Source organism: Mytilus edulis, chromosome 4 (genome assembly GCF_963676685.1).
Source record: "Mytilus edulis chromosome 4, xbMytEdul2.2, whole genome shotgun sequence".
Taxonomy (NCBI): domain Eukaryota; kingdom Metazoa; phylum Mollusca; class Bivalvia; order Mytilida; family Mytilidae; genus Mytilus; species Mytilus edulis.
The window spans coordinates 15746833-15761418 of NC_092347.1; the positions used below are offsets into that span (position 1 = coordinate 15746833).

At 33.3% G+C, this 14586-nt stretch overlaps 1 protein-coding gene across 1 annotated transcript; it reads right to left on the reverse strand.

The window, feature by feature from the left end:
* Positions 1–1636: 1636 nt before the first annotated feature.
* On the reverse strand, positions 1637–3473 carry LOC139519074 (uncharacterized). The gene has a single exon (XM_071310852.1). The coding sequence runs from the start codon at positions 3178–3180 to the stop codon at positions 2023–2025; it is 1158 nt and encodes a 385-aa protein (XP_071166953.1). The 5' UTR covers positions 3181–3473; the 3' UTR covers positions 1637–2022.
* Positions 3474–14586: the final 11113 nt, after the last annotated feature.

Here is a 14586-nt window from a genome sequence, read left to right on the forward strand (position 1 = left end):
CATGTTAATTCACGTCTTTTTTATTTCATTATAGTGATATTGATATTTCATTTACGTATCTATATGATGTAAAATATTAAATAACAATTCAAGTTTATCATCAAAATAGTCTTGGATAAAAGCAATTTGGGAAAATATATGATACATTTAAAAAAGATAATAATTTTTCAGTGGGATATGAATTAATTAAGCTTATCAAGTACACAATTTGGGAATATTTGCCAAATGTGAACCAATGTCTTCACGATGTTTAAATGTTTTTTTTTTAAGACATGTACAGCATGGTATCGGAACAACCTTTTGATAAAGGCACTTTTGACATGTACAGCATGGTATCGGAACAACCTTTTGATAAAGGCACTTTTGACATGTACAGCATGGTATCGGAACAACCTTTTGATAAAGGCACTTTTGACATGTACAGCATGGTATCGGAATAACCTGCTATATTTAGATATGAATCAACAAAGTAAAAATCCGTTACATTGAGTGACATTACTTTTATCATTGCATATCTAATATTAGCAGCTTTTGAATTCTATTAAAGTACACTTTGAAACGCATGCTACCAATAGAAGAATTTTTGTCCTATTAGGAGGTTGGTAATAAATATATCCTTATTTTAACATATTAAGTCTTTTTTTTTTTAACAGTAGTGACCTTTTCCAGATCAAGACTGAAATTTCAAAACAGCCATCTCACTAATTTTCAATATCCTTGATTGTGAATACAGTGTAAATGTTTCATTTTTGTTCTCGAGGATTAAAAAAGTTATGCGGTGTTGGTTTGCTGTTAATAAAAATAATTTACTACAAAGAAGCCCTCATAAAGACAATTAAGCATGTTTTGTTAATCTCATAAAAATACTTAAACTATTATTTAACGCTTTTGTATTGTTTTTTTTTTTTTTTTTTTTTTTTTTTTTCTAGCAAGCGTGTTTCTGTAAATTTGCATTCTTAAAATAATTCTTCAAAGATTTTAAGTCTTACTGTATGCGTTAAAAGTGTCAGTATTTCTCACATCAAAATACTGAAAACCCACCATGCAGATGTAACAAAAGTTACTAGTAATGCCGCTATATGAAAATTAACTCAAGAAATGCAAAACTCAAAGCGGATTAAATCGGCCTAGTTACATGTAGCCTAAAAAATAACAAAACATCTGTCTTTTTGGCAACTGAAAATTACTCGAATACCAATATAATCAAACTTTGAAGATGCCAATGAGAAATTAGCTGCCTGAATAGTTGAGACCAGGCAAGACAATGGACGATTGGAAAAATTAAGATATCACACAAAAAGAAGCCTTTGCGATACCTAGACAAAATGGGAGTATAGACAAACTATAGTTCCCAACAACGAAGATAGAGGCCTCTTTTCTAAGGACAGGACATGGACTAAAATTTCCGCTCTAAAACGGGAGTATAGCCATTACAACTTCTAAAGACAAGTGTTTAATAATCCTTGGCATATGATATGGGTATATGTCTCCTTAAGTAAAGAATCGTTGCTATGCATTTTACCGGTGGGCAATTTTCTCTTTGGAGTGCAGTATTGGGATGTGTATAGTAGTGTGTATGGTTTTTTAACAGATACTAGTACATGCTAGCATCTAATAATCAACAATAAATATATAGTAGTAGTACAATAAATATTTATATAGCACAATAGAGACTAGATGAATAACAATGAGAGTAAGAACTAATTGTATTAGAATCACGTTTAAAAATTCGAAATTTTAAAAAAGTTAGTGAAAGAATGTTACCAAAAAGCAATAAAGTATTTCGTATATTGGCACAGACTTTTTTTTTTTTTACAAAAAAGCAGATACTAATATGACAATATATTCCTTCTTCTAAACGTTTACAGAATTTTGTGTTTGATATTTCATGTTCAAGCTAATTCATTCATATACATTTACCCTTTCATGCCTACATAAGCTTATAATAACATTTTAGCGGATTTTTGTCTGCAAGGACATGCCCAATAAATATATGAAAAGTAACAATGGTAGTGATATCTATCATGCTGTTCTTTCATGTTTACGTGGATTCATTTGTTTCATTGGTAAAGGTTTTCTCTGAGGATCACGTAAACCTGTACGTTCCATTTCATGTACACGACGGTCATCTCTTTCAACATTCGCTCCACTGCTATACCAATGTTTTCTTTGAATTTCTCTCGGCTCTCTGCGAATATCCCGTGGTTCTCTGTGCATTTCCCGAGGGTCTCTAGGATAAGTTTCGTATGAGGTATGTCTCCGTTGATAAGAATCATCAGCATAATAATCGCCTTCGTATTTTTTGGTATAAATGTCATGATGTGGTGCTTGTCTATTTGGTGAGAAAGAGCGAGGGTAGACTGTTGCTCGCCTTGCATTTGAATAAGATTTATTTGGGTCATACATATAACCTTGATGTCTTAACATAGGAGATGGTACATCCGGTGAAGCATAAACATTGTATTCACCGTTTTCTGCTTCTATAGTCACTTCAGTCCTTGGAATCATTCTATAAGTTTTATGGCAGTTAGCCAACACAGAATCGGGAATATCCCTGAACGACACATTTCCCTCTTTAATTCTAATGGACACCATTTTCCCATATTCTAGCGTTCCTTCTATTTTAAAGTTTGTTGGATATTGTCTTCTATTTGTTGTGTATTGTGGTCGGGGTCTGAACATTTCAGAAGGTGGTCCTGGAAGTCTTTCCCCGTTGGGACCATAGTAGAGGTGAGTTTCATTCCCTTGACCGCCATATGGTTGAGCCATCTGACCTTGTGGTGGCATTGGTGGTTGTTGGGCAGCCATGTTTGGACCCTGTGGTGGCATTGGTAGTTGTTGGGCAGCCATATTTGGAACAGTTGTGTATGAAGGATACGGTAAAACATTACTTTCATTAACTAGGTTTGACGTTGGACTATTTTGATATCCACGAGGACTCTGATTATAATACTGACCTACGTATCCACCATTTGAATGGTCCCTTGGGACGTTCTTTCCAACATTATATGAATACTCGGTGGGTCCAAACATCCGCGGTGGCACATCGGCCAAATTAGAACTCATGTAATTGTTTTTACCAACTCCATAAGCAAATGCCGGAAGATCAATTATAGGTCTAGCACCAAATTTTGTGTTGACAACTGAACCGGTTTCACTTTGTGCTCGTGATACCGCCATGAATTAATATAATATCAGATGAACTATCCTATAATATTCCTAAACTGTTTTATATTTCACCATTTTTTACTGTCATTCACCATAATATGTTAATCCAAATGTTCACATCCTATATTCCTCTCTTTTAAATGTCAAATCATTGTCACTTCAAAAACTTTTCCATTATAAGATGAGTAGGTATGGCAGATTATCGTTTGACTTTGACATATATTTATACAAACTGCATTAACACATCCATTAAGTATCTTATAACTTTGGCCCCCACTTGGCTCACCTAGGTTTTAATCTGTCTTCATGACGTTTACAGAATTTTGTGTTTGATATTTCATGTTCAAGCTAATTCATTCATATACATTTACCCTTTCATGCCTACATAAGCTTATAATAACATTTTAGCGGATTTTTGTCTGCAAGGACATGCCCAATAAATATATGAAAAGTAACAATGGTAGTGATATCTATCATGCTGTTCTTTCATGTTTACGTGGATTCATTTGTTTCATTGGTAAAGGTTTTCTCTGAGGATCACGTAAACCTGTACGTTCCATTTCATGTACACGACGGTCATCTCTTTCAACATTCGCTCCACTGCTATACCAATGTTTTCTTTGAATTTCTCTCGGCTCTCTGCGAATATCCCGTGGTTCTCTGTGCATTTCCCGAGGGTCTCTAGGATAAGTTTCGTATGAGGTATGTCTCCGTTGATAAGAATCATCAGCATAATAATCGCCTTCGTATTTTTTGGTATAAATGTCATGATGTGGTGCTTGTCTATTTGGTGAGAAAGAGCGAGGGTAGACTGTTGCTCGCCTTGCATTTGAATAAGATTTATTTGGGTCATACATATAACCTTGATGTCTTAACATAGGAGATGGTACATCCGGTGAAGCATAAACATTGTATTCACCGTTTTCTGCTTCTATAGTCACTTCAGTCCTTGGAATCATTCTATAAGTTTTATGGCAGTTAGCCAACACAGAATCGGGAATATCCCTGAACGACACATTTCCCTCTTTAATTCTAATGGACACCATTTTCCCATATTCTAGCGTTCCTTCTATTTTAAAGTTTGTTGGATATTGTCTTCTATTTGTTGTGTATTGTGGTCGGGGTCTGAACATTTCAGAAGGTGGTCCTGGAAGTCTTTCCCCGTTGGGACCATAGTAGAGGTGAGTTTCATTCCCTTGACCGCCATATGGTTGAGCCATCTGACCTTGTGGTGGCATTGGTGGTTGTTGGGCAGCCATGTTTGGACCCTGTGGTGGCATTGGTAGTTGTTGGGCAGCCATATTTGGAACAGTTGTGTATGAAGGATACGGTAAAACATTACTTTCATTAACTAGGTTTGACGTTGGACTATTTTGATATCCACGAGGACTCTGATTATAATACTGACCTACGTATCCACCATTTGAATGGTCCCTTGGGACGTTCTTTCCAACATTATATGAATACTCGGTGGGTCCAAACATCCGCGGTGGCACATCGGCCAAATTAGAACTCATGTAATTGTTTTTACCAACTCCATAAGCAAATGCCGGAAGATCAATTATAGGTCTAGCACCAAATTTTGTGTTGACAACTGAACCGGTTTCACTTTGTGCTCGTGATACCGCCATGAATTAATATAATATCAGATGAACTATCCTATAATATTCCTAAACTGTTTTATATTTCACCATTTTTTACTGTCATTCACCATAATATGTTAATCCAAATGTTCACATCCTATATTCCTCTCTTTTAAATGTCAAATCATTGTCACTTCAAAAACTTTTCCATTATAAGATGAGTAGGTATGGCAGATTATCGTTTGACTTTGACATATATTTATACAAACTGCATTAACACATCCATTAAGTATCTTATAACTTTGGCCCCCACTTGGCTCACCTAGGTTTTAATCTGTCTTCATGAGCTCCCATTATTGACAAAGGAATATAAGGTTTAAATCCGTTCTAATGAATTTCTTACTGTAAACAATCGAATAAGTTTGTTGTATTTCGATATTTTCACAGAAATTTGTATTTAAAACTATCCTGTTCTAATTTTTATCTATGTTTAGATCATATCCTTTTAAGCTCAATCATGATGGAGCTTGTTACTAAATAACAGGGTTATAAAATTCAAATATATGAATACAACTAATTCAATACAAAATAACTTGCACTGTATATATACATTAAGGCCCTTAGATTTAACTTCTTTCAATATTAAAATGGGAGTAAATACATTGTATTCATCATTTCTGTCAGTGCGGAAATCTATGTAATGGTATCCATGTAGAGATATGTTACGCTCCATGATTTCTTTATAATGGTATAGATATATTGATTGATTTTTATTTTCAATGAAAAAGGGTCTCGGATTTCATAAAAGTACCGCATACTTTTGTTGAAAACATTGACAATTATTTAGCTAATTGAAATATTTGACAGTGTTTGTTTGTAATAGAAGTGTGTTAAATCTATTTCTTCATTGTATGTAACTGGGGATTTTTTATTTAAATTCTTCAGGTGTCTGTTGTATGTTATTTTTGTACACAAGTAATACCACGTTTATTGACGTCATGGCTCTCTATGGTTGGTAAATCCAATGCAAAATATCATACCAGTTTATCTCTAAATTAATAAATTCCTTTTCTGTCGATGTTTCACTTAGTTGTCAAAAATTTATCTGCACGTGTTATTCTAGATGTATGTTACTTAACAATTAATATATATTTGAAGTGCAAGTAAAAGGCATATCATGTGGTTTATTGTAGTTCTGAGAATAATAACTTGGTCTTAGAATTTCCCTTCAAAGTTGATAGATCGTTTAAACAATTGAAGCTTGATTATGTAATATTGACTGTTTTTGAAAAACCATTACATAATGTGTGTTGGGGAGTTAATGTAATGGAATATTCTCCCTTCGTTTGATGTGTTTGAGCTTTTGATTTTGTCATTTGATTAAGGACTTTCCGTTCTGAATTTTCCTCAGAGTTTTTTTTTGTGATTTTACTTTTTTTCTCCCCTCAGAGCGGTTGAATGTTTGTCTCCTGGTACAACATAAATAAAACGATTTTTAGCAGAATTGATGTTTTCAAATCTTCATGATGGACTGTTTTACTTTATATTTCAGTAAACCATTTGTACACTTTTTTTTGTATGTACGCAGTCCCGCTAGTTAATACGTAGTTTTGTATTGCAAATAGTTTGCACCATCGACGAAATTGTATTTACCGATATACATATTTTTCTTGTCTGGTCTTTGATTTAATTGAAAATACCTTTCAGTACAGCGTCAGTAGTTGGTGATTTGCTTTCAAATTTTCCACAGTTCATCAGTGTCTAAGTTACAGTCGAGAAATAAGGTTCTTGAATAAAAAAAAATATGGAAATTCGGGTACTGATACAACAGTATTTCCAAATACCAATGATCTGTCGTAAATTATTCTTGATAAACATTTGAACAATCAAAGGAATACCATTTGTATGACAACATTAATGCACAAAATACAGTCAAAACCATGGTATTTACCCATGGAAGTGCACGTACGTTCGTTCAGTCGTTCAAATTCAATAAAGAAGTAAAATAATTGTCTCCAAATATCTTAGAATGACATTTCTAACAATTCATGATCCTGCAAATATCAATCGGTATGCAGGTTGCATTTCTGTTAATATAGACAATGCAATATCCCATAGGAAATCCTTTTTGCGGCTAAAACTGTGCGACTTTTGTTATGAAGTTTTGTAAAAATATTTTATCGTAGAATGGAAAGTTATCACCAGTCCAGTAGTCAGCACTTCTGTGTTGACTTGAGTTATCATTGATATGTTCATAACTATAAATTTACTGTTAACAAAATTTGAATTTAAAAACTAAGGCTTTTCTACCTCAGGAATAGATTACCTTAGCTGTGTTTGGCAAATTTTAGTCCTTAATGCTCTTCAACTTCGTATTTTATTTGGTCTTTTTAACATTTTTTTATTCAAGCATCACTGATGAATAAAGGCAACAGTAGTATACCGCTGTTCAAAACTCGTAAATCTATGGACAAAAAACAAAATTGGGGTAACAAATTAAAACTGAGGGAAACGCATTAAATATAAGAGGAGAACAACGACACAACATTAAAATGTAACATACACAGAAACGGACTAAGCATTAAACAAAATCCGATGAGAATAACAAATATAACATTTAATTGACATATAACATGAAAACCAAATACATGAATTTGGGATAGAAAAGTATCGTGACACGTCTTATAGTAATGTGAATTCACACTCAAATATAAGAGAAAACAAACGACACAACGGAAACACAAAGATAAAATGTTACACACACAGAAACGAACTATAATATAACAATGGCCATTTTCCTGACTTGGTACAGGACATTTTTAAAGATAAAAATGGTGGGTTGAACCTGGTTTTGTGGCATGCCAAACCTCGCACTTTAATTGCAATGTTAAATAATTATAACATTGAGATGACAACATAATATTACAGGACTACAATACAAATAAATAGGAGAACGTATTAGACAAAGAAACACATGATTAATAGGTAACAAAAGGCATCGGTTTAAAATTCAATACGCCAAAAACGCGCCTCGTCTACACAAGACTCACCAGTGACGCCCAGATATAAAAGATCGAAAGTGAAAAAAAGTACAAAGTTGTGCAGCACTGAAGATCAAAAGTTGAAAAAGATCGTTTCAAATACGGCTATGTTTTTACGCTTGGGATAAGAACATCAGAACATGATGAGTCTTTTGTAGACGAAACGTGCGTTTGGCGCAAATATGAAATTTCAATCCTGGTATCTATGATGAGTTTATTTATAAGCACTACTATTTTATTCAAAGGTCAAAACATAGGGCTGTGCCGCACACTTTTCAACATTTACATGCACCGAAGTTGTTAGCGTTTAAATGTATATTAAAAATTTGTACTACCCCTACCTTCACTTTGATTACTTTAGAATTCAATTGTCACAGCAACAATATGTTTTTTTATACTGGTAACATTCCCGAGTTATGTCTCTATATGAGATGAAACATAGAGATCATATCTTGGAACCAGTACGTAAACAAAACGAAACATATCTACCCAATAGAGGCGTCGTTTGAGAAACAGTTGTATTCAATACAAGTTAGAGGAATAGGTAGCTATAAGACCATATTTAATCCATCATTTTCTACATAAGAACATGCCTGTTCTCAGTCAAGAATGTGACATTTGTTATACATTCGTTTGATGTGTTTGAGCTTCTTATTTTGTCATTTTATTATATTAAGGAAAAAGTAAAATCACAAAAATACTGAACTCCAAGGAAAATTCAAAACGGAAAGTCCCTAATCAAATAGCAAATTCAAATGATAAAACACACCAACCAAATGGACAACAACTGTCATATTCCTGACTTGGTACAGGCATTTTCATATGTAGAAAATGGTGGATTGATACTGGTTTTATAGCGCTAAACCTCTCACTTGTATGAAACAGGGACGAAAGATGTAAGAAGAACAGTCAAACTCATAGATTGGAAATAAACTGACAACGCCATGGCTAAAAATAAAAAGACAAACAGACAAATAATAGTACAGAAGGCACAACATAAAAACTAAAGATTAAGTAACACGAACCCCAACAAAAAACGTGGGTGATATCATGTGCTCCGGAAGGATAAGCAGAGCCTTCTCTACATGTAGCAACCGTCGTATGACAGTTGCATCAAATTCCATTGTATTTACAACGATGCGTGAACTGATGAAGGGACGTTCCGTTTTGAATTTTCCTTGGAGTTCAGTATTTTTTGGATTTTCCTTTTTTCAACCAAAAAAAAAGATTTCTCTAAACTTTTATTTGTTTTGTGTTTGTCCCTCTTACAAACAAGTTCTGTGTGCACTTTAAAGAACATTTGTCATACATTCATATATAACAACCTTTTCGTCTTGGTAAAGTAAATATAACTACTTATACCATATATATATATATTTATCTTTAATGGATCGTTGACAAATCTTACAACAAAGTTTTATCTTAATAATGTTAGTTTGAAAGGTTCGTGTTTTAAGTACGGTAATAAATGTTCTTTAAGATCAATAACTTATATCAATAAGAAACAACACTGAGTAATACATCGAAATAATTCATCCAAAACTGTCAAAATCTGTGATTTTATTTTTTTTATTTTTAAGCTTCAAAAATATTTCGCCAATTTAGATCTACAAAACGCCGAAGACACCGAATTAAACATTAATCCCTTAAGAATTAGGGGGTTCAATGATACATTTTTCATCTTTCAAATTCAACAAAAGTCATACGTGAATTTTCAACTACATGCATATATATGCATATACAGTATGTCAATTAACCTGTTTCAAATAATGAATAGAAAACAATGATACACAAAATCTGATAGTTCGATTCTTAGTTAATTATTTTATAACTCATTTCTCCTTTAATGGAACTTGAAAATCTCCTGTTATGAATACCTTATTTTTAAACTACTGCAACAGATAAAACACTACCGTTGGCTCTCTATATCCTGTTCTGAAACATCATCCATTTCGAAACTGTTAGATCTTTTATCCGTATATTCATCTTCTCCTTTTACTATTTGAGTATATTCTTCTTTTAATATTTGAGGATATATACAATAATCGTCTCCTTCTGCCTCTATAGTGATTTTAACTCTTGGCACTATTCTGTAAGTTCTTTTTAAATCAGACATTAAGAAATCTGGTATTTCACGAAATGAAATATTTCCACGTTTAATATTAACCGAAACCATTCTCCCATATTCCAATATTGCTTCTATTGAAAAATCTGTTGGATAAACTTTTCTGTTACTGAGAGATTTTTTCTGAGGTGGTCCGGGTAACTTTTCTCCGTTTGGTCCATAATAGTGATGGATTTCTTCTGGGCTAGAAATATATGTAGGTCCCGGATGAAATGAAGATGGTCGCGGCACAAACGCATTATAGATATTATTCGGATACACATAAGCAGCAGGAACAACATTAGACGGTCTCAGATGTGGTTGTTGTGGTTTCATCATTTCTCTCTGAGATAACGGTCGTACTGGTTCTGAATAGTAACTTGGAATAGATACTGAGTTACTGGTATACATGTTCTCACTACGATTTTTCAACATCATATCATCCACTGTGAAATGTGGAACGTATTGCGTAGACCCTCCTTCTCCCAGGACAGGCAAATCTATGATAGACCTGTCTCCGAATTTCGTATTCACTACTCCTCGCGAACTACTTCGTGTTGACATTTTTAGAAAACATTTTTGACTGAATCCTACATTTATCTTTTAAATCTCACAGAAAGAAACTAAAAGATTACTGAGATATTGGTTTTGTTTTGTTCAAATTTCACATAATCAATAAATCAGTTTTATCTGTCATTTCAGACTACGTTCTTCATTTAATGAATTCTGTTTAACTATGGTTTTATCTCTTGTAGTCTCAAATGATCCGCTTATAAACAAAACACTGTGAAAATTAAAAATTACTCAGGTTTATAATCTATAATAATGCGTATTTGTCTTCAGTTTACCGCCCAGTGATTGTTTTGTCTCGCTAATGCACACGCCATGGTTGTCAGGAAATAATAGTACATCGAAACTAACTTAGGTCTTGTATGTATTTATCAACTGTATTTCAAAGAATGTTTCATAATTTAACTTAAGAAAGCATGTGAGAGGATTGATAGAATAATACCTTTTAGCTGTTTAATGTCTATTTATTTTTGTTACCTGTTACCTTCTGTAATTCCCTCTTCCATCAAGATATCCTGGAAGTCATCCAGTAAAATGTTCTCCATATTTACAGTGTTTCCAGTCACTATACAGTTAACAATTTTTCTATCTACCATTGACAAATATCAAAAATGATAATCCCTAATCTAATAAAAAAAAAAGGGCTAAATATAAATAAAGTACTAATTTGAAGAGCATAGAGGACTCAAAATTCTGAAAGGTATTGCGTGCCAAATGATACAGCTAAAGTGTTAAACATGCGGTCAAGGTTATCAGTTTTGTTCATCATTTTTTATCCTCTAGGTACTATCTGGGACTATTATACAAACAACAGATAGATCAGTTTTCAGTCCCGTTAATATAATAGTCACAGGTACTATTTAATGGTCTACGGGAAAAGGTGTAAAACAACACAAACATTATTTCAAAAAGTCTTTTTATATCGAGAAGTTGGGATTTTTTTTTAAGCAGACCTCTGAACTAAAGTCTCCTTTGTGTCTTCTTCTTCTTCTTCTTCTTCTTTTTCTTCTTCCAAGTAAGGAACCGAATTCATATAATTTGAATGTGTATGATCCCGCGAAAACTCTGTGCAGTACCGGGCAACACAGCAAGTCTTCTCAATTTTTTTTTACATTTAAAATATTCACCAATTTACAATTAAAACTATTAATACATGATGTGCTGATTACGTCAATCAGAGTCTGCTTTCAGGGCACCTCTGAATCCATATATCGGGTCAGCCGAGGTTGTTTTAACTGGTAGTTGATTCCTATCCCCGATCGTCTTTGGGAAGAATGACTATCCATAGGTTTCCGTTTTTTGTGGTAAAAGTGGCCTATGTGAGGGGGCAAGGGGGGTCCCAATAACAGCATAACAGCAAATTGATTTGGCTTATAACAGATAACAAGGAATTAAAATGGACAAAAACAGATAACAGTAAATGAAATATTGAAATAAGTCGGGGCCTTGACAAATCCAGTATTTCTTATTATGGGTATAATCCTTTGTAATGAATTCCATTTTCTATGAACATGTTTTTAAAATTATGTATCTAGAATGTGTTTACTACTCAATATAATTTTATACGCTCGTTTACAGGAAGTATTATGGAATACTGTTGTCCGTCTGTCGTCAACATGTCGAATATTAACTCCAACATACTTTAACCAATTTGCATAAAACTTTTGGAAATTGTTTATATCTATTGACGTGAGCTCCCCTACGTATTTCATAAATTTTAGATTTTAAGTTTCTGAGTAATGGGGTTTTATTTAATAAAAATGGTGTTTTTTCTTCAGTTTTCTGATAATATCTCAAAAATCCTTTCACAAATTTGCAAGGAATTTTGATGAATTGTGACTAACTATTGACATGAGCTCCCTTTCAATTTTTATAAATTCTAGATTTTACGTTTCCGAGTTAAGGGGTTTTGTTAATTAAAAAAGGGGGATTTTCCAGTTTTCGGACATTAACACAAAAACGTTTTCAGCAGTTCTCATGAAACTTTGCTGAATTGTTTATAGCTATTGTTGTAAGCGCCCTTTCTATTTTCATTAATTTTAGATTTTATGTTATTGAATTAAGGGGTTTTATTCATTAAAAAAGGTGGTATTTTCCGGTTTTCGGTCAATAACTCAAAAATGTTTTCAGCAGTTCGCATGAAACTTTGGTGTATTGTTTATATATATTGACTGAAACTCCCTTTTAATTTTTATAAATATCTGATATGACATAAAGAAGGGCGACGGGCGTATCATGCGCTCATGGCGTAGCTGTTTATTTGTTATAGAATACTTTTTTCAGCATGTATTTTTATACAGTTATAGAAACTCACACATGCTTGTAATTTAAATAGTGTGTAATAAAATAGAATGGAAATGAGAAATATGTCAAAGAGACGAAAATGATATTCAAGGGCTGTTATGGTATTCAATTCACATAGTTCTTGTGTTTGTTGCTCCTAAAAAATGATCTAAAAAGAGTTTGAATATATATATTCGCATTCTGACTTTTTCTAAATGCCCATTTAATGAGGTGTGTGAATTTTTCTTAATAAGACTATGAGGCAAAGTGGTCAGTATATAGGGTAGAAAAATCAAAAGCACCAATTAAAAAAGCATGCAATTTATCAAGTACCTCGAACCAATTTTGACACTCCAAAAGTAACTTATTATTTTCAAAGGCTCAATTTTTATCAGGCTATTGATTGGACCAAGTGTACTAGTAAGTAGAATACATATTTTAGTAGGGGAGCAATGGCTTGAAGACGAAATACATCTTTGTTTGTAATGAGCTATGTGCTGCTTCGGTGCCCAGTACATGGTTGGAACTTTCATTGTACAATGTGTTTGGTTCTGCTTTGAAAAGAATCACAGAGCTGAGTAAATGTACCATATTATATAAAAGGTTAACTGGTAGTAAGGACCTAGTCCTTAATTGAGATGCTTGTCAGATATTCCTGGCCATATGTTTTCCTTTTTGTCATATTAATAATTGTTCTGCTTTAATATGTTGGTACGGGAAACAAGGAACATTATCTTCATACAAAAAAAATAAGATAATTTTAAATACATGTTCCAAATAAAATGGAATTTATTACAAAGGATAATCATAAGATATATACTGGAATTGTCCTGGACCTCACTTCTGTAATGGGTATATGTTAATGGAATCCGAATACGGGACCAACATATTACTAGTGGTAGACCCCAATGTCGAATGATCTTCAATTTCTACCGAATATTGGCTGTCAAAAAAATGCTAACATTCCAATTTTCAATAACAGTTAACAGCAAATCCATTATCACAATAACAGATAACAAAAAATCGAAAAGCCCAATAACAGCTAACAATGAATAAGACAATAACAGCTAACAGCAAATATATTTTCAGAATAACAGATAACAAAGAATTAAATTGCCCCATAACAGCATAACAGTTAAACCCCTTGCCCCCCCCTCCTATATCTCTGTTCCGGTTGTCGTTGGGTATTATATATTTTTGTCTGTCTATATCTATTAGCTCATGCTGGATTTTTTTGACTGAATAGCATACATAGTCTGTTGGTTTTCCTGCGTTCTTCCAAGCTTTCCCTCTGTAGTTGTTTAACCATGTGGTTACACAGACAGGTGTTCGGTCTGAGTAGTTGTTATTGACAAATCTTGCTGCTCTTTTTTTTTAAAACTTTTTCTAATGATTTGATTTTTTTTTTTGCTTGATGGGTCCCAAACTGTGAACATGTCAGGATAGGTTGTCACAGTTGCTGGTGGTAACGCCTAAGTATTTACTGGTATCAACGTTATCTAGTGTATTTCCGTGACGTGTGTATGATGTATCTATTACTGCTTTGTTTTTCTGTGTTATTCTGATAACTTCATTTTTATTGCGTAAAAGCTCATTTGCCATTTATTTTGTTAAGTCGTTTTGCAAAAGGTCATCGTCTGCCTGGTTGCTGGTTGTTCTAAAGAGTAGGGCTATCGTTGGCAAATAGTTTGGTTTTTGAAATTATTTGTTTTGACATAAAAACATTCAATACTGATATATACCGGTATATGATGCATACTGATATTTAACTAACAAGCAATATTCCAAGGTCTGAAAATTGTAGCTGTAAGGCATGTTTACTAAGGAAATCCGGCAG

What these genes read in the sequence shown, in the direction of transcription:
- LOC139519074 (XM_071310852.1), bottom strand. Translation starts at nt 3,180, where the DNA reads ATGGCGGTATCACGAGCACAAAGTGAAACCGGTTCAGTTGTCAACACA.